At 39.3% G+C, this 24420-nt stretch overlaps 1 protein-coding gene across 2 annotated transcripts in view; it reads left to right on the forward strand.

Moving 5' to 3' along the window:
- Positions 1 to 8490: 8490 nt before the first annotated feature.
- Positions 8491 to 24420, forward strand: part of C4BPA (complement component 4 binding protein alpha) — a 46170-nt gene continuing 30240 nt past the window's right edge. Inside the window, exons 1-6 of one of the 2 annotated variants that reach the window (XM_036753859.1) lie at positions 8491 to 8716; positions 9058 to 9140; positions 14887 to 15026; positions 17433 to 17624; positions 21535 to 21634; positions 23823 to 23908. In XM_036753859.1, the coding sequence (XP_036609754.1) occupies positions 14939 to 15026; positions 17433 to 17624; positions 21535 to 21634; positions 23823 to 23908 (466 nt within the window). In that variant the 5' untranslated portion in view covers positions 8491 to 8716; positions 9058 to 9140; positions 14887 to 14938. The remainder of the gene's footprint in view (positions 8717 to 9057; positions 9141 to 14886; positions 15027 to 17432; positions 17625 to 21534; positions 21635 to 23822; positions 23909 to 24420) is intronic. The other variant, XM_036753858.1, reaches the window with a different exon arrangement.

The raw sequence follows: 24420 nt of genomic DNA on the forward strand, positions 1-24420 counted from the left end.
GATGCAATAAGAGATATGCTACTGATTCTATGTGGCCCACTGAGCACAGACCCTGGTATTCACTTAGAGATTGTATCATGAGACTAAAGGAGGAGGTAATGAAGACTGCCATTATGACAGGAACTGCAGACAAATATTACAATGATTCAATGGAACTGCCTCATAGGAATTTAATAATTAGGACAGCTCCCCCTGCTTATAAACAACTAATTTTGAATTTATTACTTGGAGAAGTAGGGAGCCGTCTTACAACAGTGATAAATAAGATTTTACAGTTACATGACTTAGGTGACTGGGGAGGGGATAGATCTCCTCGAGAGAGAAGGGTGAATAACCAGCAAACTTGGCGCCAAAGGAGAGTAACAAGGAAAGAAATGTTTACTGCTTTATTGAGAGCAGGAGTAGGTTTTGAAATGATAGATGGAATTCCAACCAATGAATTATACAGAATGTATAGAGGACTTGATAACACGAGAAATAGGGAAATAAGAACTGCTCCTGCAAGCCTACAAGCCACTCAGACTGAAGGTGACCTTGTGTGATTAACGGATGAAAACTTGTACATTTGGGGAAAGGCTGGGAGGACAATCTTAGTCTATATCTAGGGTGGGATCCTCTTGGCTTCCTCATTATGTTCCTTTTGAAAAGAAACATTTCCCACCTGAGTTTGGCTCTGATGTTGGATCTTTGCATAACTGAAATCTCAACCAAACTTGAGATGATTTTATTTGAAGAATTATAGTCCATACTTGTCTATTCTTTTTGTCCTTTGTTTTGGCTAACCTTGTTGCTAGTTTTGTTTCCTTTAGGCTTAAGCACCCTGCACTTTCCGGTGACTGCCTAAGCATGTAGCATTCTTGGAATTCCTGCCAGCTTGTTAAAGAAATGACCTCTGGAATGGGACTTTTTGGGGGCAGGGCCATCTCTACATCCAATTTCAGCATGAAGAAGCTATGGAAAATGAGACCTTCACCCCTCACCCCAAGATTTTGAGCCCCAATCGTTCAAGGGGGGTGGAAATGATGATAGTGTTCTGTTTACTTATTTTGTGTTATCCTTGCTGTGTTGTTTTATTGTTATGATATTATTGATCCTATGTAATGGATACAAGGATTTAGGGGTGGACATTTGAATTATTAATAATTATTTTGGGGATGATTGATTGAAGAGATTATTTTGCTGGGATCTAGGAGTGGATCGCATTTGAATCGTTAACCAATGTTTGGGAATGTTACTGAATGATATGTTTTGCTTTATAATGAATGATATGTTTTAGTTTCCTTTGTAATTGGATCACAATGTATGTTCTAGGATACATGGCTGATTAGATTATGTATCCTATAACAAGGGGTGGAGTGTAACCAGAATGGCCTTTGTTTTCTTTGAATGACTCAGCTTACCTCATTGAGCCTCTGGACACTGTGGCTTGCTCTTCCGGGGCAGGAGGCCCGGGGAGCATGCCGGGAAGCAGACAACTTCCTGTGTGATGAGTCATGGGGCTTGCTGAGGGGAGGTGTTAACCTCTACCCTAGGGGGAGGGGCCAACTCAGGAACCAATCGGCCCTGGTCATTCGGGCGGAGCTTGATGATGTCAAAAACCCTATAAGAGGGGAGAGGACAGCTTGAAGCTCTTCTCTTTCCTTTTCCGGTTGGAGCCAGCGACAGTTACGACAGTTACGTCAGTTACAGCGACAGTTACATCGTCAGTTTCAGTTGCAGCTTCAGTTACAGACACAGACACAGCTGAGGCAGGAGCTGCCAGTAGCAGAGCTGACCTACGGGAGGAAGCTGAACAAAGACTTCAGTCCAGTGGGTAATCTTATTACCATAAAAGGGGGAAACATGATTTTGCTTTACGCAATCATGCTTCTCTGTAGCCTCCTGGTTACTCTTGCAAGGCGTACTTATTGGGCCTGGAAGATTTTGATCAACATATCAAAATGGGGCTTCTGGTTCATGGGTTGGTTACTGTGGAGCCTAAATAAATGTTTTGATTCTTCTGCCTTCTACTTTGAGAGTTTCTTATATCCGGCGGTTCCGAACCTTTCAGACATGTTTATGATCCTCTTTGAGATTATAAACTCGGCCCTCCTGATACAGAAACCAAATTTAGGATTGCTTAGAAAGATAGTCCTCTAACATTTTGTCGAGTTTCATTTTTATCCCAGAGTATTAAGATTCTTTGGTCCCCAAATGACACAGTGGATAGAGCACCAGGTCTGGAGTCAGGAAGACCTGAATTCAAATCTAGCCTCAGACACTATGTGACCCTGGGCAAGACACTTAAGGCCTGTTTGCCTCAGTTTCCTCATCTGTAAAATGAGCTGGAGAAGGAAATGGCAAACCACTACAGTAACTTTGACAAGAAAACCCCAAATGGGGTCACAAAGAGTTGGACACAACTAAAAATGACTGACCAACAAAACAACAACATCAAGATGCTTTATGGTATTAATCTAAAAGCTTGCCTCCCATTAAAAGGAAAATGAACTTGGGGTTGCTAGAAAGGCAAAACTCTTCCCATTGGATTTATATCATGCAAATACTCCTAATAGTAGTAGAGTGCAGAGTCCAGGTCTTTACTCCCCTCCATTTTAGTTGAAGTCCCTTGCATTCTTCCAGCTACAGGGCCATGTGCACAATTCAGTTCTCTCTGATGTGTTGCCCAAGAATTACCCTTGACCTTTCCTCTTCTAGCAAGTTGAGTCCCAGACCTCTCCAGGATTCATTATTTCTACAAATCTTCAAACACTGGCTTTTTCTTTCATCATCTTTCACAAGAAGCAGTGTTGTAGAGAGGGTAGAAAGAAGGCCTTGAAGAGAGAAAGATCTTGGTTCAAGTCCCAGTTCTGACACATAATGGCAGTATTACCCTTAGCAAGCCACTTAAACTCTCATTATCTTAGGAGACTAAGAGCATGAATTTGCGAAGAATGTACCAATTTGTATTGGAAAAGGGAATTTCTTTATCTGCGAGCTCCCTATAGTGCTGAGGTCACACAGTCAGACCTTATCATCTTTGACCTAATTTGTGCTTAATGGATCATAGAATTTTAGATTTGGAACTAGAAGGGACTTTAGAAATTATCTACAGGGGCTGAGCCAAGATGGCAGCTAGAAAGCAGGTACTTACTTAAGCTCCCCACCAAATCCCTCCAAACACCTGTAAATATGGCTCTGAACAAATTCTAGAGCTTCAGAACCCATGAAATAGCAGAGGGAAACAGGTCTGCAGCCCAGGAGAGCCTGGATGGTTGGCGGGAAGGGTCTATCGCTTGGTGCTGAAAGCAGAGGGCAGCCCAGTGTGGGCCACACTGGGACAGACCAGACCCTGAGTCAGCCAGCGGGAACAGGCCTTGGGGCCATGAAACAGTGAGGTGTGTCAATTACCAGACTTCTCAACCCACAGACGCCAAAGAGCAGGTTACGGGGAAACTGCAGGATTGAGCTCAGAGCAATTGGGCCCCCAGCTCTGGGGGTGGAGGAAGTGGTGCAGTGGTGGTGGCAGCAGCAGCAGAAAGCACCTGAGGCTGCTTCCAGAGCACCAGCAACAGCTGCTTCCTGAGTCCCTGGCTCACACAGTGGGAGGAATCTAACAGCAGATCAGAGCGGGAGTACGAGGAGCGCCTTGTGGGCACAAAGGCAGATTCTCTTGTTGTGCCCTGCTTGGATCTGTATTGCAGTCCTGGTTGACAGTTCTTTGGGGAGTAGAAGTGCTGCTGGGACAGAGCTTGGGGTGACAGTGGAGTAGACGTAGCTCTGAAAACAGCAGTGCTCGGACCCTAAAGCTTGGGACAAAGTGTTCTCTACTCTACAAGCAGTCATACCCTGACAAAAAGCTCCAGGGTCAAGTAGTTGGCTGGGAACATGAACAGGCAGTGAAAATGAACTCAGACTCAAACTCAAACTCTAGATTCCTTTTTTGGTAATAAAGAAGACCAAAACATACAGCCAGAAGAAGTCAACAAAGTCAAAGAGCCTACATCAAAAGCCTCCAAGAAAAATATGAATTGGGCTCAGGCCATGGAAGAGCTCAAAAAACATTTGGAAAAGCAAGTTAGAGAAGTAGAGGAAATATTGGGAAGAGAAATGAGAGTGATGCAAGAAAACCATGAAAAGCAAGTCAATGACTTGCTAAAGGAGACCCAAAAAATACTGAAGAAAATAACACCTTAAAGAACAGACTATCCCAAATGGAAAAAGATCTCCAAAAAGCCAATGAGGAGAAGAATGCCTTGAAAGGCAGAATTAGCCAAATGGAAAAGGAGGTCCAAAAGACCACTGAAGAAAATACCACCTTAAAGATTAGATTGGAGCAAGTGGAAGCTAGTGCCTTCATGAGAAATCAAGATATTATGAAACAGAACCAAAGGAATGAAAAAATGGAAGACAATGTGAAATATCTCATTGGAAAAACCACTGACCTGGAGAATAGATCCAGGTGAGATAATTTAAAAATTATTGGACTACCTGAAAGCCATGATCAAAAAAAGAGCCTAGATATCATCTTTCAAGAAATTATCAAGGAAAACTGCCCTGATATTCTAGAACCAGAGGGTAAAATAGAAATTGAAAGAATCCGCCAATTGCCTCTTGAAAAGGATCCCCAAAAGGAAACTCCTAGGAATATTGTCACTAAATTCCAGAGTTTCCAGGTCAAGGAGAAATACTAAAGCAGCCAGAAAAAAACAATTTGAATATTGTGGAAACACAATCAGAATAACACAAGATTTAGCAGCTTTTACATTAAAGGATCGAAGGGCTTGGAATATGATATTCTGGAGGTCAAAGGAGCTAGGATCAAAACCAAGAATCACCTACCCAGCAAAACTGAGTATAATGCTGCAAGGAAAAATAGGGATTTTCAATAAAGTAGAGGACTTTCAATGAAAAGACCAAAGCTGAGTAGAAAATTTGACTTTCAAATACAAGAATCAAGAGAAGTATGAAAAGGTAAGCAAGAAAGAGAATTCATAAGGGACTTACTAAAGTTCAACTGTTATGTTTACATTTCTACATGGAAAAATGATATGTGTAATTCATGAGACCTTTCTCAGTATTAGGGGAGTTGAAGGGAATATAGACAGAGGGTACAGCATAAGTTGAATATGAAGGGATGATATCTAAAAAAGTGAAATAAATTTAAGGGGTGAGAGAGGAATATATTGAGAGAGGGAGAAAGGGAGAGATAGAATGGGATAAATTGTCTCACATAAAAGTGGCAAGAAAAATCAGTTCTACTGGAAGGGAAGTAGGGGCAGGTGAGGGGAAATGAGTGAATCTTTTTTTTTGGCCAATATGAAATTTTATTTTGCTTGACTATACTTATTAGTTGCAAAAGTTTTCATTTTCTTTTATTGTTGTCCTTTCATTGTTTCATTGTTTATTTTTTTAATTTTTTTTTATTTTTAGTTTACAACATTCGGCTCTACATAATTTTGAGTTCCAGATTTTCTTCCCTCCCTTCCCCCTCCCTCCCCAAGACGGCATGGAATCCCATATAGCTTCCACGTATAATTTCGAATTGAATTAATTTACACACTAGTCAAGTTATGGAGAAGAACTGGTAGCAATTAAATGAATCATGCGAAAGAAGAAACAGGATCAAAAAAAAAAACAACCCAAAAACAAGAACAAAAGAGAGAAAAAGAAAAAAAAGGCGGGGGGAAGGCTAGCATGAAGTGTGCCTCAATCTGCATTCATACTTCATAGTTGTTTCTCTGGATGTAGATAGCATTCTCCATCATGAGTCCTTTGGAGTTGTCTTTGTACCTTGTGTTGCTGAGAAGAGCGAAGTCTGTCAGGGTTGGTCCTCACAGAATCCATATATCTGTAGCTGTGTATAATGTTCTCCTGGCTCTGCTCCACTCACTCAGCATTATGTCGTGTAGGTTTTTCCAGGTTGTTATGAAGTGCATATCATCCCCATTTCTTATAGCACAATAGTAGGGAATGAGTGAATCTTACTCTCATTGGATGCAACTTGAGGAGGGAATAACATACACACTCAGTTGGGTACCTTACTCCACAGGAAAGTAAGGGGAAGGGGATAAAAAGGGGGGGATAATAGAAGGGAGGGCAGATGGGGGAGGAGTTAAGCAAAAGCAAACACCTTTGAAAAGGGACAGGGTCAAGGGAGAAAAATGAATAAAGGGGAACAGGATAGGATGGAAGAAAATATAGTTAGCCTTTCACAATATGAACGTTGTGGAAGTGTTTCACATAATGATACATGGGTAAATTGCTTGCCTTCCTAAGGAGGGCGGGTGAGAAAGGAAGAGGGGAGAGAATTTGGAACTCAAGGTTTTAAAAGCAGATGCTTAAAAAATAAAAAAGTGGTTTTTTGCATGCAGCTGGGAAACAAGATATATAGGGAATGGGGCATAGAAATCTATCCCGCCCTACAAGAAAGTAAGGGGAAAGAGGATGGGGGGGGAGTGGGGTGAAAGAGGGGAGGGCTGACTGGGGAATGAGGCAATCAGAATATATGCCATCTTGGAAATGGGGGAAGGGTAGAAATGGAGAGAAAATTTGTAACTCAAAATCTTGTGGAAATCAAAGTTGAAAACTAAAATATTAAATAAAATCACTAATACATAAAAAAAGAAATTATCTACTCCAACCCCTTCATTTTTCAGATAAGGAAACTGAGAACCAGAGGCTTTGGCTTGCCCAGAATCACCAGGCAGGTGAGTAGCAGAGTTGGTACTTATTCTTAAGTCCTGTGACACCAAACTGAGACCCAGAGAGTCTCAGTGACTTTCCTTATAGCATGCAGGAAACCAATAGAGAGATGTATAACAGGTCACATAGCAAGATCAAGGGATGATCAATGGAAAGTCCCAATGCTCCAAAGGTATTCATCTAATATCAAAGGATCTAGAGAAAATACCCTGTAAGACTGGGTGAATGTCCTGTGCAGAACTTATGGGAAGGTATAGCCAGGTCCCACAATCCTAAATTTGGTTTCCCTTCTGCTGGAGTTCAAATCATAGGAATTTGGAAGACTATATAAATCCTTGGAGAGGGGTCAGGGAAGAGGTGGGACTCACTGAAAAGGAGTTGGGTTTTATCTGTTTATAGATTACTATTATCCTTTGTGTGTTTTCTGAATTTTTTTTATTGGATGAAATAAAGGGGTTGAGAAGGGGTTCTGAAGGAAATATCTACACTGATAACAACACAGATCTGTAAAAGTAAGCAAATTGATTGTTGATTAATTGATAATGAAAGCCATGTTACCGGATAAATTAGGAGGTGAAGGGGCTGGTGGCAAGAAGACTAGCAAATTGGTATTTCCAAGTACTGAGAGCTTGGTAGCGTGGTGGCAAGGGCAATGACCAGGAGGAAGTTGATACTAGAGATATTCTGAAGGAAGAATGGACAGGATCAGTGAGTGAATATAGCAGATAAAGAGACAGATGAAATAAAGTTGACTATGGTTATAAGCCTGAGTACCAGAGGCACTGGTGACTCCACTAATAGAATGACCAAGGCTGCTAGAGAGAGTCGCATTTCAATAAGGGATCATAGCATTTAGAGCTGGAAGGGCTAGTCCATCTAGTCCAATACCCTCATTTTATAAAGCAGGAAAGGAAGTGACTCATCCCAAATCATATACAGTCATATACAATCATAAATCAGGGTTAGGATTCAAACAGAGATCTTCCTGAGGTAACTGAGTGGCACAGTGGATGAACTGTTGGACTTGAAATCAGAAAGACCTGTCTCAAACACTTGCTAGCTGTGTGACCCTGGGTAAGTCATTGAACTAAGCTTTACTTTCTTCTCCTGTAAAGTAGGGATAATAATAGCACCTGTATCATAGAGTTTTGTGAGAAAAAATGAGATGACACATGTAAATCTTAAAGTGTCATAAATGATAGCTATAATTTTTATTCCGACTTCAAAACCAGTGTTCTTTCCATTACACCACACTGTATCCCTTATTACATAATACCTTAGTTAAAAGGTATCAATTCCTGATGGAAAAAGGTAAGGCTAGGCAACCCTTGACAGTTTCCTTGAAACCAAGTATGAAGTGATCACATATTATTCATTTCAGCCTTTTGAGCTGTGACTAATGTTAGACCTTTAGTGGGCAAGAGGGCATTTACCTTCTACGTGGGTAGTCTACGGTGGAATCAGGAAGGGAACGGCAGTGACTAGCTATCATGGAAATTTGTATGTCTAACTTTTCTGAGCTAGCTCAAACACTGGAGGATCTAAGGTACCCGTGTTCACTGGACTGCATCTTGCTAAACCCCTTATGTTTATTAAAGGTGGATGAAGTGCTGGCAAATTACTTTTCACTTTTGGGAAAGGCTTGGCAGAGGAGAAAAACCAATAATTGCAACATCTGTTATCAAAGATGCTGGCTGGCTCGAGAAAAAGGGGAGTTAGCAACTGTTGCTTCTTTGTTTCTGCAGTTAATCATTTTTTTTGTTTCTGCTGTTAATCATTTATGAGACAACGATGCTTGAACATACCATATTCCCCTCAATTCAGCCCTTGATTTCCCACCCACACACTCAAACATCCTCTCTCCACTTTCTTGGATCTCAGCAGTGGAGGAATAATATCAACTTGTGGATATTCCTATGAAATCCACCCTATAGAGTTATAAGGACTGGAAAAGATCACAGAAACTTCTCTCTACAGTGAACAACCAAGATCTCTTGCTTCAGGCTCCTGACTCTCAACTGGCTAACTGCAGGTTAGTGGTTTGTTATGAATTAAAAATGCCCTGAAAGAGATGAGAGCAGAAGGGTTTGGGGAGGAGGGAGGAGCAAATCACAGCTGCAGAAGTCAGGTTGCCAGCAGGAGACCAGTAAGTGCTGTTGAAATGGGAGTCTCCTGGTTGATTTTTCTGCCATTTTATGCAGAGAGGGGCTGAAACACAAAAAGGTAAGGCCAGTTTCCAAAGTCTCTCCTGTGATATACAGGAAGCTAGGAAATCAAACTAGCTCTTGGGGAGCCACTCCATGCAAAAATGTAGAGTTAGAGAAGTTTGTTGTTGATGACCCCACTCTTCCTTGTTCATTCTTTCCCTATTAGACCATACCAGTGGGCCCTGCTATAATTGGTATAAGATTAGCACTGCAACAGTACACTCATGCTTCCAAGGCCCCCATCACAAGGTAAAATAACTTGAAAAAGGTAATTCCTATAATAGTGCTGGTAACTTAATTTGTTGATCAATCAACAAGGAATTATTGAGCTCCTATGAGCTTTTCAGCCCTGTATGAAATATCATGTAGCAATCAATCAATAAGCATTTATTTGTTTGTTTATTGAAATAGTTATTTAGATTTATCTTTTAAAAATTATTTTTTTTTCTGTCAATATATATCTATTTTTTCTCCTTCCTGATGGGGTCCTTGTGCTTGGACCCTAATTCTAACATCACATTTCTCCTTAGACTCTGCTTGGGTGCCTGTGCCTGGACCCCAGTTCTAAAATCACATCTCTCCCTAGCTTCAAAGCATTGGCCCTAGCAGTTTCTCTCCAGTTCAAGGGCAGCATGCCTTAGCAGAACACTTATCTCTCCTCCTGATACTGTGGCCAGCTGCACATATAGAATTTATTAGTTTGGACTCCCTATGTATTGCTAATTGGCTGTGCATTGGGACATAACAATATTTACCACTTACTGACCTTCCTGATATGTATCCTACCTTACTTTCATCTTGTCTAACAAGACATTTGCTGGAAGCAACCTGGATATCTCCAGCCAGCCCTGACCTTTGGTTGACTTAGTGATGTTTCACAGTCAATACCACACTCCCAGGTAGCCCCACCCACCTTGGGCTATTTCCCAGTGAACTCTGGGTAAGATACCTATGCAGTAGATACAAAAAGTGCATGTTCCTTTAAGAACTGACCACCTCTTAACCACTCCCTAATCCCACCCCAAAACACCTAATTGACAGGTTTCACCCCTAAATCTCATATTTAAAAATTCCTGCACCCTTGTAAGGTTGCAGGTTCCTTAAGAACTCTTGCCTACTGTAAAGCGTAGTAAATCTTTGCCACCTTGACTTAAAGAATGATTGAGATCATGAATTCATTCCAGACGGCCCTGACCCTCTCCAGTACTTGGATCTTTGAGGGGCACTCCCTCTCAATGACCCCATCTGGGAACTCCAGTCTTGGGGTTCCTGGACCTCGTCTCCCTCAACCCTCAACATTCCCATATTCCTCCAGAAAAAGAAAAACAAAAACCTTTGCACAGTCAAGCAAAAAACATTTATTGACCATGTCCAAAAACATATCTAAAGCAACACACTGAGTCTATCACCCTTCTATAAGAAGGTGGAATAGAATGCTTCATCTTGGGTCCTCTGGAATAGTGATTGGCCATTGTGCTGATCAGATCAATAGGCATTTATTGAGCTCCTACTATGAGTCGGGCAATGTGTTAGGAAGTATACAAATGCAAAAGGGTTTTACATTCTTACTATGGTAATAATAATAGAGTAATAAAAGTGGTAAGTAAGGTGCTGAGTGGGAGCAGTGAAAAGAGCATTGAACCAAAAGTCAGGAGAGAACAAGGTTCAAATCCTAGCTCTAACACTTACTAGATAGGTAAATCACTTAATCTCTTTAAAGCTGTCTTCTCCTCTATTAAACCGAGACAATGCTTGTACTCACAGGGTTGTTGAGAGGAAAATATTTGTATCTTTAAGGCATAATATAAGTGTAAGCTAATTTGATATTCTAGTATTTCAGGGCAAAGAGGACTCAGTGAAGTCTAGAGTAGTCATGGAAAGTTTCATGGAGGAAGTGACTAATCCAAGGTAATTTATTGACAGAATGGAGACTAGAACCCCGGCCACTTATTTCAATGACAATGCTCTTTTTGCTACATCACACTGTCTCAGGGAATCATAAGGAATCCTGTCTAATTGGGACTGAGGGCAGATGTTGGGGAGTAGAGAGAAATCTGATCACTAGGTAAGAATGGGACTAAGTTATGGAATCATATTGTTGAACCCAGGCAGATGGATTTAGACATCATGTCTTAGAATTTAGGGAGCCGTGAAAGGTTTCTGAGCTGAGGAGTGACAAAATGAAAACAGTATTTTAGGAAGGTAAATGTAGCAAGAGTGAGCTGGAAGGATTAGAAAAGAAAGAAGACTGGATTTGGTGAAGCTAGTTAGGCTGGTGCAGCCATCTACATTTTAAGGGTTGGTAGTTTGGCATAGGTTGTTCCAAGTGGGAAGTGAAAGGAAGGGCTAAATCTAAGACACATTTGCAAAGGAAGAATGGACAGATATGGAAGGTGAATGATAGATATGAGTCAAAGTTTTTATGCTTTAGATGACTGAAAGAATTGGTGATATCATCAAAAAGAAGGGAATTTAGAGTGGGAGTCTGTTGGAGCAAGATGGTATCAGGGTACCTGGGTTCAATTCCAGTTCTCCCACTTGCTACCTGAGACCTTAAGCTGGTTAATTCTCCCATTTGTGCTTTAGCTTTCTCATCTGTAAAATAAAGGAGCTAGACCTGATGGACTCTGAGGTCCCATCCAGCTCTGAATCTATGATCCCATTACTCCCCCCTGTATACTTCAGTCTAGTCATATTAGTCCCCTTACTATTTCTCACACAGTGCTCTTCATCTCCTTTCATTTCAACTTTGGACTGGCTGGCATCCACTCCCTAAATGCTCTCCCTTCTCATCTCCAACTCTTCAAGACTCGATCAAACCCTACCTTTTGTGGGTGGCCATTTCCAGTCCCCCCAAGTGCTAATGACTTCCTCTTAAAGGTTATCTTCCATCTACTCTGTATATATTTTGTTTGTGCCTATTTGGGTGTATATTATTTCCCCCAGTAGATTGTAAGATCCTTGAGGGAAAGGACCATTTTTGCTTTTTCTTTATATTGCCAGAGTTGAGAACTGGTGCCAGGCACAGAATATATTATAAATTATTGCTAGCCGGGTGATAGACTAATGGGAAGCTTTGCCAATGATCATCAAGTCATACCATGTGAACCACTACTTACTTTACCCACCACACTAGATTAGTCGGGTTGACAACACAAAGAACTGTACTAACTTGGTCAATTTTCCTGTTGCTTCTGGAGTGTTTTTTAGGAAATTGAGTGGAATGACTAGCTATCTCAATCTTTCCATGATAGTCCCAATTTTCCAAGGAAAACATCTTGGCAGGTTTGACTCCAAGGTCAAGATTCCCAGCATGGTTATGCCCAATGGAGCCCTGCAAGATAAATTTAATTCTACATATTTAATTGTTTTCAGTAGTGTCCTACTCTTCATGACCCCATTCGGGGTTTTCTTGGCAGAATGCTGGAGTGGTTTGCCATTTCCTTCTCCAGCTCATTTTATAGATAAGGTAACTGTGACAAACAGAGTTAAGTGACTTACTCAGGGTCACACAGCTAGTAAGTATCTGAGGCCAGACCTGAACTCAGGAAAATGAGTCTTCTTTACTCTAGGCCTGGCACTTGATCCACCGTACCACCTAGCAATCCATTTCTACATAACTTTTCAAATACTTTAAAATAGCTATTACATCTCTAAGACTCTCTTTTTCCAGATTAAGCTGTCAGAAAATGATTCATAAATGAAGTGTGAATTGGAGATAATCCTTGGAAAATGGCACTAGAAATAGCCTGTACTATTTAGAGCTAAGAGCCAAGAGTCAGGATTGGGACTCGCAGCACAAACCTTCCTTGTACTACGTTCTACAACACATCTAAACTCCAATTGTGACCACCAGATGACCTACCAAAATGTCAAAGAACCACCCACTGGACTTCCAGCCTCAGGGGGAATGCCATGACAAACTAATCTAATTAGTTTTACCTGTGTTTTGGGTTGTTTTTGGTTGAACCTGTGATTTCATTGGTATAGGGAACTCCCAGTAAGAAAACTCTCTCTACTAATGCAGAGCATCATCTGCTTCTCAATTTAGAAGTCTTCGAGAGTTACCTGGGGCAACTTGCCTATGGTCAAACATCCAGTGTGGTGGTCTCACAGTCAGAATTGGGACTTGAACCATTGAATAAAATTCTCAAGTCTTACAAAGTTGTTTTACTTTGCAATGTTGTTATTGTATAAAGGGTTCTCCACATTCTGCTCACTTTACAAGTTATCCCTGGTTTTTCTGAAACCAGCCCTTTCATCATTTCTTATGGGACAATAATATTCAGGTACATTCATATACCATAATTTTGTCAGCCATTCCCAAACTTATAGTTGCCTCTTTAGTTTCCTATTTTTATTGGGACAATATAGCTGTTACACATATTTTTGGACATATGGGTTTTTTCTTCTTTCTTTGATATTTTAGGTAATAGGCCTTGTAGCAGTATAGCTGGGCCAAAGGATGTGTAATAGCAATTGTTTTAAAATTCTGCGTGTACATGGGTAGGGTTTAGATAGCAGGCAAAAGTACAGTCTAGGGGAAGGAAACTGTATTGGCAAAGGCACTGAGGCAGAAGTGAGCATGCAACTTTAATGGGAAGGGACAGTGAGGAGACCATCTGAACTGGAGTGTTATAAAGTATAAGGTTGAACAGGAAATAGGTATAAAATTGGATAGGAAATGATGACTATGTTGTCGATTATAGCTCACATTTGCAAAACATTTTAGTAGTTACGAAGCACTTTCCTAAGATCTAGCTCTATTAGTCGGCATCATGGACTGGAAGTCAGAAGACCCGAGTTTGGGTTTTAGCTCTGACTTTTATTAGCCTTGTGTCCTTGGACAAGTAATTTTACCTCTCTAAGTCTCAGTTACCTCATCTGTATGATGAGGGGAAATAATAAAGTCACTCTCCATGTCCTAGGATGGTTGTGAAGACCAAATGAGGTAATGTAAGTAAAGCATTTGGAAACACCACCCCCCACAACTCTAGAAAAATGTCAGCTCTCATTACTATCTGGAAAGACAGCACGGTGTGGTTGATAGAGAGCTGGGCTTAGACTCAAGAAGACCTGGGTTCAAGTCCTGCTCTGACACATACTGGCTGTGTGACTCTGGGCAAATCACTTAACCTCTCAGTACTCTAGGCAGCTCTCTAGGAGTATAAGTGGCAGAGGCATGCATTGGTGGTGAGAGTTTATTCATCTAGAAGTTTCCTGCATGAGCGAAATCCCAGGTCTAGTCCTGATGCTATCGTTATTATCTAACATAGGGGATAGGTGGGAAACCCAAGTCTAATGAAATATCTATCCCTTAGGTAACAGACTCTATTCTTTGTCCATACATTCTGCTTAGGATATTGTGAATACTTTTCTCCACCTAGGGATTAAAAATTATCCTATGATGAATTTCCTTGAAAGAAGGAATTTCCTTAAATACCTTGAAGAATTACTGTCCATGAAAAAGTTCTGAAGCAGGAACAAAATATTACCAAGAAAACGCCATTGTTTCCATTTCTATGGGGAAAGTGAATTTTCTTTTTTTTCCCATAAAATAAGTTTTTATTATTATAAGCATTGCCCTATATTTCACATCCCCTTCTCAGCTTAATTCTTTTATTTTATTTTATTTTTTTCCTTTTTTTATTTTTAGTTTACAACACACAGTTCTACATAACTTTGAGTTCCAGATTTTCTTCCCTCCCTTCCCCCCTCCCTCCCCAAGACGGCATGGAATCCCATATAACTTCCACGTATGACTTCTCATTGAATTAATTTACACACTAGTCAAGTTGTGGAGAAGAATTATGACCAATGGAATGAATCATGAGAAAGAGGAAAGCAAATTTTCAAAACTGCAAATTATTTAAATGAATTGATGTTTAAGGCTGGTACATGGCATGAGAAATTTATTTTCTTTTCTATAACTAATCTAGTTTGTTTTGTTTTGTTTGCCTGTATTAAGAGGCCAATTTCCTATTTACTTTACCAGAAAAACTTGGAAGAAACACTTGATCACAGCCTTCCCAAGGGTTATAAAGGACATGGCATATAGGAGGGAGAAATGGAAAGGATATGGTCCAACTCTATTTCAAATCATCTTGTCTTTTGCTCTGCTGACCAGGGTGCATGGTAAGTGATGGGGGAATGGAAGAGAAGGTCAGATAAACATCATTCATTTGCATGTGTCAGTACAACCCACTTCCCATCTCCACCACCATTATAATCATAATCACAGGAGGAACAGGTATCTGCAAGAATCTCTCTCTAGTATTGCCAAAGGGATTTGTTGGACAGTACACTTGAGTATCTCAGATTGAAGAAAATTTACATTAGTGTTATAAATGACTCTTTTCCATACCCTTCTTCCTAAACTCTCAGGGAGTACCCAGGACCAATCTAATCCCTGGAGTTATCCAGGACTAAAATCAGGGATTTAACTAGGAATTTTTGTACTTGGGGCAAGTTGGGATGAATAGGGCTCATCAGGAGTATGTCACTGATAGTGAGGAAGTGTTTTCCTAGATGAGGCTCTCACCATTGCTGGAGGGGAAGGAGATGATGCCAAAGAGAGGAGGAGCAGAAGTGAAGCTCAGGATGGAAACATCTGTACTCTCTAAATTCCCATAAAGGGTGGGAAGCAGGGAGTGAATAGAAAACAAAGGAAATATTTAAATATGAAAAACCAAGAGGTAATTTTGATTATTTTAGCCTAAATATTTCTCCTTATAGACCGGAGCAGACTGAAGATGGACAGAATTCCCCCATGACTCTGAAAATCTCTCTCTTTCTCTAACCCTTGACATTTCAGAGTTACAGTTGCATCATTCCTAAACTATAGAAAAAATTTCATGAGAGAAAACATAGTTACATGATAAAATTATAAAGGTGAAGTTCAGTTAACATTTTATTTCAGAATTGATCATTAAAAAGAAAGAGCGAGAAGATTTCTCTTTAAGATTAGTCCAAAGGCTTTAGACTAGGATAATTTCTTAATATTTTAAAAGAGAGGAGAAAAAGAGAGGGCACTCACATGACTGAGTGACTGGGAGGATGATGGTACCCTTGCCAGTAACAGGAAAGTTGTTAAGAAAGTTGGGGTCAGAGAGATGCGATGAGTCTTTTTTTCAACATGTTGAGCTTAGATACATGTGGGATATCCAATTCAAGATTTCAAAAGGTAGTTGCAATGAAAAACTAAACTTCAAGATACATAGATCTGAAAGTCATCTGTGTAAACCTATGGGAGCTAATGAGATTACTAAGCAAGATTGTATGGTCGGAGAAGAAAAGAAGACCCAACATAGAGGCTTGGGTGATCCCCAAGATTAGTGGGCTACAGAGATGCTAAGAAGAATGAAGATCAAGAAAATTCCATTCAATATAATGACTTCGAAGAAAGCAGTTTCAGCTTAAAGATGAGGTGGGAAGCTAGATTGCAGTGTTTAGAAAAGAGAAAGCGGAGAGGCAGCGGCTTAATGTAGATAGTCTCCTCAAGTAGTTTAGCCACAAAGGGGAGGAGAGATATAGAACCACAGCTAACAGAGCTGGTCAAATCAAAGGAGGCTTTTTTTAAGGACAAGAGAGAGTGTTTGTTTTTTAAAAAGACTGTGGGCAAGAAGTCAGTAGATTGAGAGAGACTGAAGTTTAGAGAAAAAGTAGGGATGCAGTGGGGGCAATCCATTCAAGAAGATGAGAGGGAATAGGATCCAAGGGTAAACATAGAGAGGTTTGCCTTGGCAAGGAAAAAAGGATTTTTTAAAATTTGAGATGAGAGTGAAAAAGGAAATATCTAGGAAAAGATGCCTGAATGATGAGATTAGGAGGAGGAAGAGGAAGTTATTAGTAAATAGACTCAATTTTTTTTTGGTGAAATATGAAGTAAAGTCCTCAGTTGAAAGGGTGGAGAGATGGCTCCTTGGGAGGCTTGAGGGAAAATTAGAAGATTCAGAAGAAAAGCTATAGAAATTGAAAAATTAAATCAATCAGGGATGAGTAGAACATTTGCTTTGTTACAATGAAGGCTCAGTTACAGTAGATGACAACATTTGTAGTGGTCCTTGCTAGCCTGGTTTTGAGGATTTCCCTGGCTCCTCTCAGCAGCATATGAATAGGAGCTAAGGAGGCATCTGATGGGAGTAATGCAAGATTGTGGTCTGGTTCTATAATCCGTGAATTGTCTCTACCGAGATAAGGAAGACACAATTGGTTGTGTTAGTTAACTTGAGCAATGTTGGCAAGGTAGGCAATATGAGGGGTTACTAAAACTCAGGTCTAATCTTCCTTATTTTTAAAATTAAGTTGTCACATAAACAGGAAAGCAGAAATGAGATTTTTGTGCTTTTTATCATTAACCCACATTTTTTATTCTCCAGTCTGTACTATGTTCATTGTTTTCAAAGCACTGTATTGTGCTTTATGGGAATCAGTGGACACAAAGACATGACCCCTGCCCTTGAATAATATGCTATTTAGCCCCTGGGACAATGAGCCATACCCAGGTTTTAATCTCTGTATCTCATTTGTTTTGATGGCCAGGTTTTTGTGAGCCCCCACCCAGACTTACCTATGCTTTCCCAGAATTGCCTTTGGAAATAGTAAACCAAACTACCTTCTCAGAGGGAGCACAAGTGACATATACCTGCCACTCAGGCTACACCCGAAGTGCCTCCAAGACTACACTTACCTGTGTAAAAAATTCCTGGTATCCCACCACTCCATTCTGTGTCAGTAAGTACCTAACATTTGGTTTTTGGTTTCCGTACTTCGTTCTTATTTAGAGATTTTCTGAATGTCTGTGTGCCTCCTTGACTGTGAGGCACTTTTAAAATTATGAGAATGTTTGGATCCTTAGGGAACTATTGAGTCAGTTATTGTGTCAAAGTACAGGTGCATCCCACTTCTGAAAAAGTCAATATGTGAAAATACAAAATGGAAAAATCATGGGGAAATGAATTGTATTGTGAAAGAAGTGGTTTTTTTAAACTACAAAATATTTCACTAATAACTTATTTCAATACTCAAGTTACTCTTTGATTCATATTTTGGTTTATTTTTCAAGGCCCTCTCTATTGGGCATGGCCAGCTGTCTCCAAATATTTGAAGGACTTTCATATGAAAGGATCAGATATTTTTGCATCCTTTTAGGAGGTAAAACTGGGACCAAGAGGTAAATTGAGGAAGAAGTTCCTCAATATTACATCTGTCCAACCATGGAATAAACTGCTTTTTGAGTTAGTGAGTTTGCATTATTGAAACCATGTAAGCAGACATTATGTGATTCCTAGTTGAGGATGTTGCAGGGAATTCCAACATCCAGCAGGGGTTTCAATTAGATAATCTCTAACATCTCTAAAATTCCATAAGTTGTAGGACTTGTACTCTACTCCAATCTCTGACCTAGTTATTTGTGTAACATTGTACACATCCCTTCATCTTTCTGGGTTCATATTTCCCCCTCCATAAATTGAAGAGATCAGATTAGATGATCTCTAAGGTCCCATAATAATAACAAAGCTCTATGAATCTATAATTAAGGTGAGATATGCTGGTATTTTATTTTTTTCAAGTAGTTTTTCTTTTTATTAAAAAACTTATGGTTGTTCTTTTTTCTTTTTTGAATTTTAATATTTTATTTTTTCCCAATTACATGTAAAAACAATTTTAACTTTATTTTTGTTGAACAATTTTGAGTTCAAAATTCTCTTCCACCCTCCCTTTTCCCCATTCTTGAGAAGGCAAGCATGTACATGTACAGTCGTGCAAGAAATATTTCCATATTAGTTGTGTTGTGAAAGAAAACACAGACAAAAAACCCAAGAAAAATGAAGTAAAAAAACCAGCATGCCTCTATCTGTGTTCAGATTCCATCAGTCCTTTCTCTGGAGGAGGATAGCATTTTTCATCATAGGTATGTCAGAGTTGTCTTAGATCACTGCATTGCTGAGAATAGCTAAATCATTCACAGTTGATCATTATTACAATACTTCTGTGTATGATGTTCTTCTAGTTCTGCTCATTTCACTTTGTATCAGTTCATGTAAATCTTTCCAGGTTTTTTTGAAAGCACTCTCCTCATAATTTCTTTTAGCATAATAATATTCCATCACAATCATATACCACAACTTGTTCAGCCATTCCCCAATTGATGGGCATCCCTTCAATTTCTAATTTTTTGCCACCACAAAAAGAGCTGTTATAAACATTTTTGTACATGTAGGTCTTTTTCCTTTTTAAAAAATCTCTTTGGGATTCAGACCTAGTAGTGGTATTGCTAGGTCAAAAGATATGCACAGTTTTGTAGCCTTTCGGTCATAGTTCCAAATTGTTTTCCCAAATGGTTGTATCAGTTCAAAACCCCACCAACAATGCATTAGTAACCCAATTTTGCCACATCCCCTCCAACATTTATCTCTTTATTTTTCTGTCAAGTTAGACAATGTGATAGGTATGAGTGGGTGCCTCAGAGTTGTTTTCATTTGCATTTCTCTAATCAACAGTGATTTGGAGCACTTTTTGTATGACTATAGTCACCATTTATCAATTGGGGAATGATTTGTGTTATAAATTTGACTCAGTTATCCATATATTTGAGAAATAAGGCCTTTATCAGAGAAGTTTGCTATAAAAATTTTCCCCCAATTTTCCGCTTACTTCTAATATTGGCTTTATTGGTTTTGTTTGTGCAAAACCTTTTTAATTTCGTGTAATCAAAAATATCCATTTTGCATCTCCAAATGCTCTCTATCTCTTGTTTGGTCATAAATTCTTCTCTCATCCATAGATCTGACAGACAAATTATTCCATGCTCCTTTGATTTGCTTATGGTATCACCCTGTACATCTAAATCATGTACCTATTTTGACTTTGTCTTGGTATATGGTGTGAAATGTCAGTTTAAACCTAATTTATGCCAAACTGCTTCCTAGTTTTTCCAGCAGTTTCTGTCAAACGGTGAGTTCTTGTATCAAAATTTTGGATCTTTGGGTTTATTAAACACTAGATTACTATGGTCATTTACCACTGTGCATTGCGTACCTAATCTATTCCACAATTCATCATTCTATTTCTTAACCAGTACCAGATTGTTTTGATGATTATTGCTTTGTAATACAGTTTGAGATCTGATATAGCCGATGCCTATATTGTATTAAAGAGAAGTCTAGTAACCAGAAGATAGTCAGGCACCTTTCAAGGGTGACTCACTGATAATACGTCGTCTTTGTACAAAGATAATGATGTTGACTCTCTGTCAATAGGCCTTACATTGGGTTGGTGTTTCCCAGGAATAGCGATATCTTTATCCTGATCCCTCTACACTATTTCTCCCAGATTCCTTGGTAAACAAGGATATGACTGAATGGGTCTGTCTTGGGTTAGGGATGTTGTGTATGTAAATGGAACAGCACGAAGTAGCATTGGATACAGAGTTGGATATGGAATCAGAAAGCCCTGGGTTCAAAACCTATCTCTGACCTCACTTATAAAATGGATTTTGTAATAGTAGCTATATTACAAGTTGGTTGTGATGCTCAAATGACATGATGTGTGTAAAGTTCTTTTCGTACCCTAAGATGTTATATGAATGGTTATCATTATATTATGGAACAGAGTAAAACCAGCTGTCTCATGTAGGACTCTAATCTATGACTTTTTTTATTGGAGTATTATAGTTTAATTGAATTGAGCTGACCTGAATGTAAAGAATTTTTATAAGCCTTTTAAATCTTTTCTTTTTGGTGTCATGGACCAACCTGGAAGTCTGGTAAAGCTTATAGGCCCCTTCTCAGAATAATGTGGTTTTTAAAAAAATATTTATTTTACTTATCCTTTTGTTACATTTTGAGTTGTCTCCCTCCTTCCCAAGCCTGCATTAAATAAAACAAGTTTTCAAATAGATATATATGTGGAAGCATACAATACATACTTCCACATATCAGTTCTTTCTTTGAAGGTGGATAGCATTTCTCTTCATAAATCCATTATAGTCAATTTGAATGTTCGTATTGCTTAGAAGAGCTTAGTCATTCACAGTTACTTTTCCAACAATATTGTTGTTAATATGAAGAGTGTTCTCTTGGTTCTGTTCATTTTGTGCTGCATTATTGCATGTATATCTTTTCATGTTTTTCTAAAATCAACCAGCTTATTGTTTCTTACAGCCCAGTAGTATTCCATCACAATCATATACCACAACCTATTCAGCCATTCCCCAATTGATGGGCATTCTCTCCATTTCCAGTTCTTTGCCACCACAGAAAGATCTTCAGACCATGACTTTGACTTCACCAGCTGGGAACACTAACTGAACTAGCCAGCTTTATTCATGGATATAACTTGGGCCAGTGATCTTAAGACTTGAAGAAATTATATGATTCAACAACTAGCAGCAATTTCAGAAGTCTGTTGCTATTTTGGATCAAAGTTTTTTTCCTTTTGTTTTTCCCAAAGAAGAAACTACAGAGACAATGAGTAGAAGAATTGAGAGTTCATTTGAAGCTTTTGCTCCTCTAGGTCTTTCTGAAAGCAGAATTTGAAGATAAGGTCTTGACTTCTTCCCTGATGCTTTTTTTTAAAAAAATAAACTGTAATATGTTTGCAGCAATTAAAAACTTTAACTCCTGCTTTATTTTCCTCCTAGAGAAACGATGCCGTCACCCAGGAGAACTGAACAATGGGAGAGTGATTGTTAAGACAAATCTTGAATTTGGTTCCAAAATAGAATTTAGCTGCTTGGATGGGTGAGTGTCAGGTACCCTGAAATCCAACACCTTTCTTCGGTCTATAGAACAGAGCTCCAAGCTTAAAAAGACGAATTCAACTTCAGTTTAATTTCCAGAAAAAAATTCTTCCATTAAAAAGTAGGGCTTAACATGTAGACTTAGGAACACCTAGGAACATCATACTGGAACCATTGTAGCAGTTTGAATGTGAAGGTATAATTTGTTAATCAGTCAGTAAGCATTTATTAAGCCACTATTTTGTACCAATTGCACTGGACTTGGTGCTAAGGATGCAAATACAAAAGTGGCACAGTGCCTGTCCTCAAGGGTCTTACATTCTACTAAGGACAGACACATTCGCAGATGAGTAAATAAGATATGTACAAAATAAATACTCAGTGATTGGGGGGAGAAGAGCACTAAATTAGAGAAATTGAGAAAGATGTTTTGAAAGAGGTGATAGCTAAGTTAGTCTTGAAGGTAGCAGAGTTCCAAGAATCAAAGGTGAGGAGACAATGTATTTTGAGCACAGGGAGACAGTATATGCAAGAGTTGCAGGTGGGGACATGGAACTTTTCATTTTCATTCTCACCAAAAACCTATATTTATTAGCTTTACATTTTGATTTTGTTTTGTGTACTATGGAAATTTACCAAATACAGACAAGGGAGGTTATGGGGGAAGTGGAAAGAGCACTGGATTTGGAGTCAAAGGACATGGATTTGAATCCCAGCTCTGCTATTTCTTGCTGGTGTGACCTTGGACAACAGACTTTACCTCGTTGGGCCTCAGTTTCTCATCTATAATGTGAGAAATAAGTTGTCCTTGTCAGTGGTGTGAAACTCAAATGGAATTGAATTTTGTCTTGGAAAACCACAAATTAACATTATCTATGTTGTGTTGTATTTTTATTTATCTTGTTCCCAATTGCATTTTCATCTAGTGGTCTCATTCTGGTGTGTTTCAGGTGGCCAGCTGTGGTCCCTTCCAAATCTCAAATTCTATAATTCTGTATTTTTTCTTTTATTACACATTGAGAAGTAGAAAACTCAGTGAAGTAGAAGCAGAAAATTTAACTTTTCCCTTTGTGTCCCTGGTATCAGAAAACTCAGAGGTAATACATATTGGTCAGAAGAAGTGGCTTCAAATTCTGATTTTACAATTTATTACTTGGACAATTCTTAGAAAGTCACTTCATCTTTCTCATATATGACAGTGTCACTTCCCAAAAAGCTTCAATGACTCTCTGAGCCTCAATTTCCTCATCTGTAAAATGAGGAGGCTGAATGATATGATTTCTAAGATGCCTTTCAGTTATAAATTCTGTTATTGGTAACAAAACCCTAAAAGCTCTCTGGGACCAAGTACATCTACTACTCTGCTCCTTTCATTGACCGTTGTCATCTTTTGTTGCATTTTAACTTCACACACAACCCCAAATCCTTTTTGGAAGCAGATCAGATATAAATTATAAACAAACAATACTAATCTTGATGATATCATGATTGCTAGTTACACTAACAATGTTTATTCCAGGGAAAATGGTGATAGAAGGACTAGGCTGGTGGTATGGAGCTCTGAGATGGAAGAATGACCCAGTGGATATGAATGTCTAATTATGAGATGGGTAGCAACCAAGAAGTCAAGGCAGGTGGCAGGAGTAAATGTTTAAGCACAGTTCAAAGCAAACTGGAGATCTAGAATCCAGGAAGTCTTCAAGTTGAGAGGGGAAATAAGCAAATATCAGCATTCAAAGATAAGCAGCAGCAAAATATTCAGCATATGAGCTCATTCAAAGGAACAACAGTCACTAGTCTGACACTCCTGAATTGGCCTGATCCCAAGGATGGAAAGATCCTATTTACCATCTGCTTCTTTTTATACTAAGTAGGAAGTGATGTCAGGTTATAGGAGAGTGAGGAGCTAAGGAAAGGATGGAGGGAACCACAGCTACAAGCATGGTCCTCCTTTGTTCAGGAAGGAGCCGTTTCTCTAGACCCCATATGGGATCTCGACCCACAGTTTAGGAAGCCCTGCAAGGAACCTATCTCATTTGCACTGATGAACTACAGTCAAGTCAGGCAAAGTTGCTGCTAGTCCATAGTGGGGCAATGTGCCAAAGAGAAGTGGCTAAGGTACCTCTTATGGCTAAATTGTGCTTATGGCAGGAAGGGTTTCACTGATGCTTTTGACTCTACTCATTCAGATACAAGTTAGTTGGATCATCGACAAGTCGGTGTGAGATTTTTGATTCAGGAGTTGACTGGAGTGATCCTCTCCCAGAATGTGAAAGTAAGTCAAGCTCTTTCCTAACTGGCTCATGAACCTTCTTGCCGTAAAAGACCTTGTATTTTCATGAGTCTTTCCCAACTCTTCCCTTCCCCTCACTCCACATTTCCAATTGGTTGCCAGGTCTTCTCAATTGTTTCTCCACAGCCTGTCTCACACCAATTCCCTTTTCTCTATTTGGATAGTTACCACCCTCATCCAAGCTCTCACTGCTCAAGTAATTGCAATAGCTTCCTGTTTGATCTCTCCCCTCTATCCGCACAGAAGCCAAAAGGACATTCTTAAGGCTCAGACGTGACCACATCATTCTTTTCAAGAAGCTTCAGTGGTTCTCTGTTGACTCTAAGATCAAATACAAATTCCTTTCTTTGGCATTTAAAGCCCTTCACAATCTGAATCTAACCCATCTTTCTAGACCTAGTTAATAGGAATCAGAGATAGATTAGATAGATATATGAATAGTTAGATTTTAGACAGATAGACAGATGATAGACAAATAGATATACATAGATGGA

The sequence above is a fragment of the Trichosurus vulpecula genome, chromosome 4, assembly GCF_011100635.1.
Source record: "Trichosurus vulpecula isolate mTriVul1 chromosome 4, mTriVul1.pri, whole genome shotgun sequence".
NCBI lineage: Eukaryota > Metazoa > Chordata > Mammalia > Diprotodontia > Phalangeridae > Trichosurus > Trichosurus vulpecula.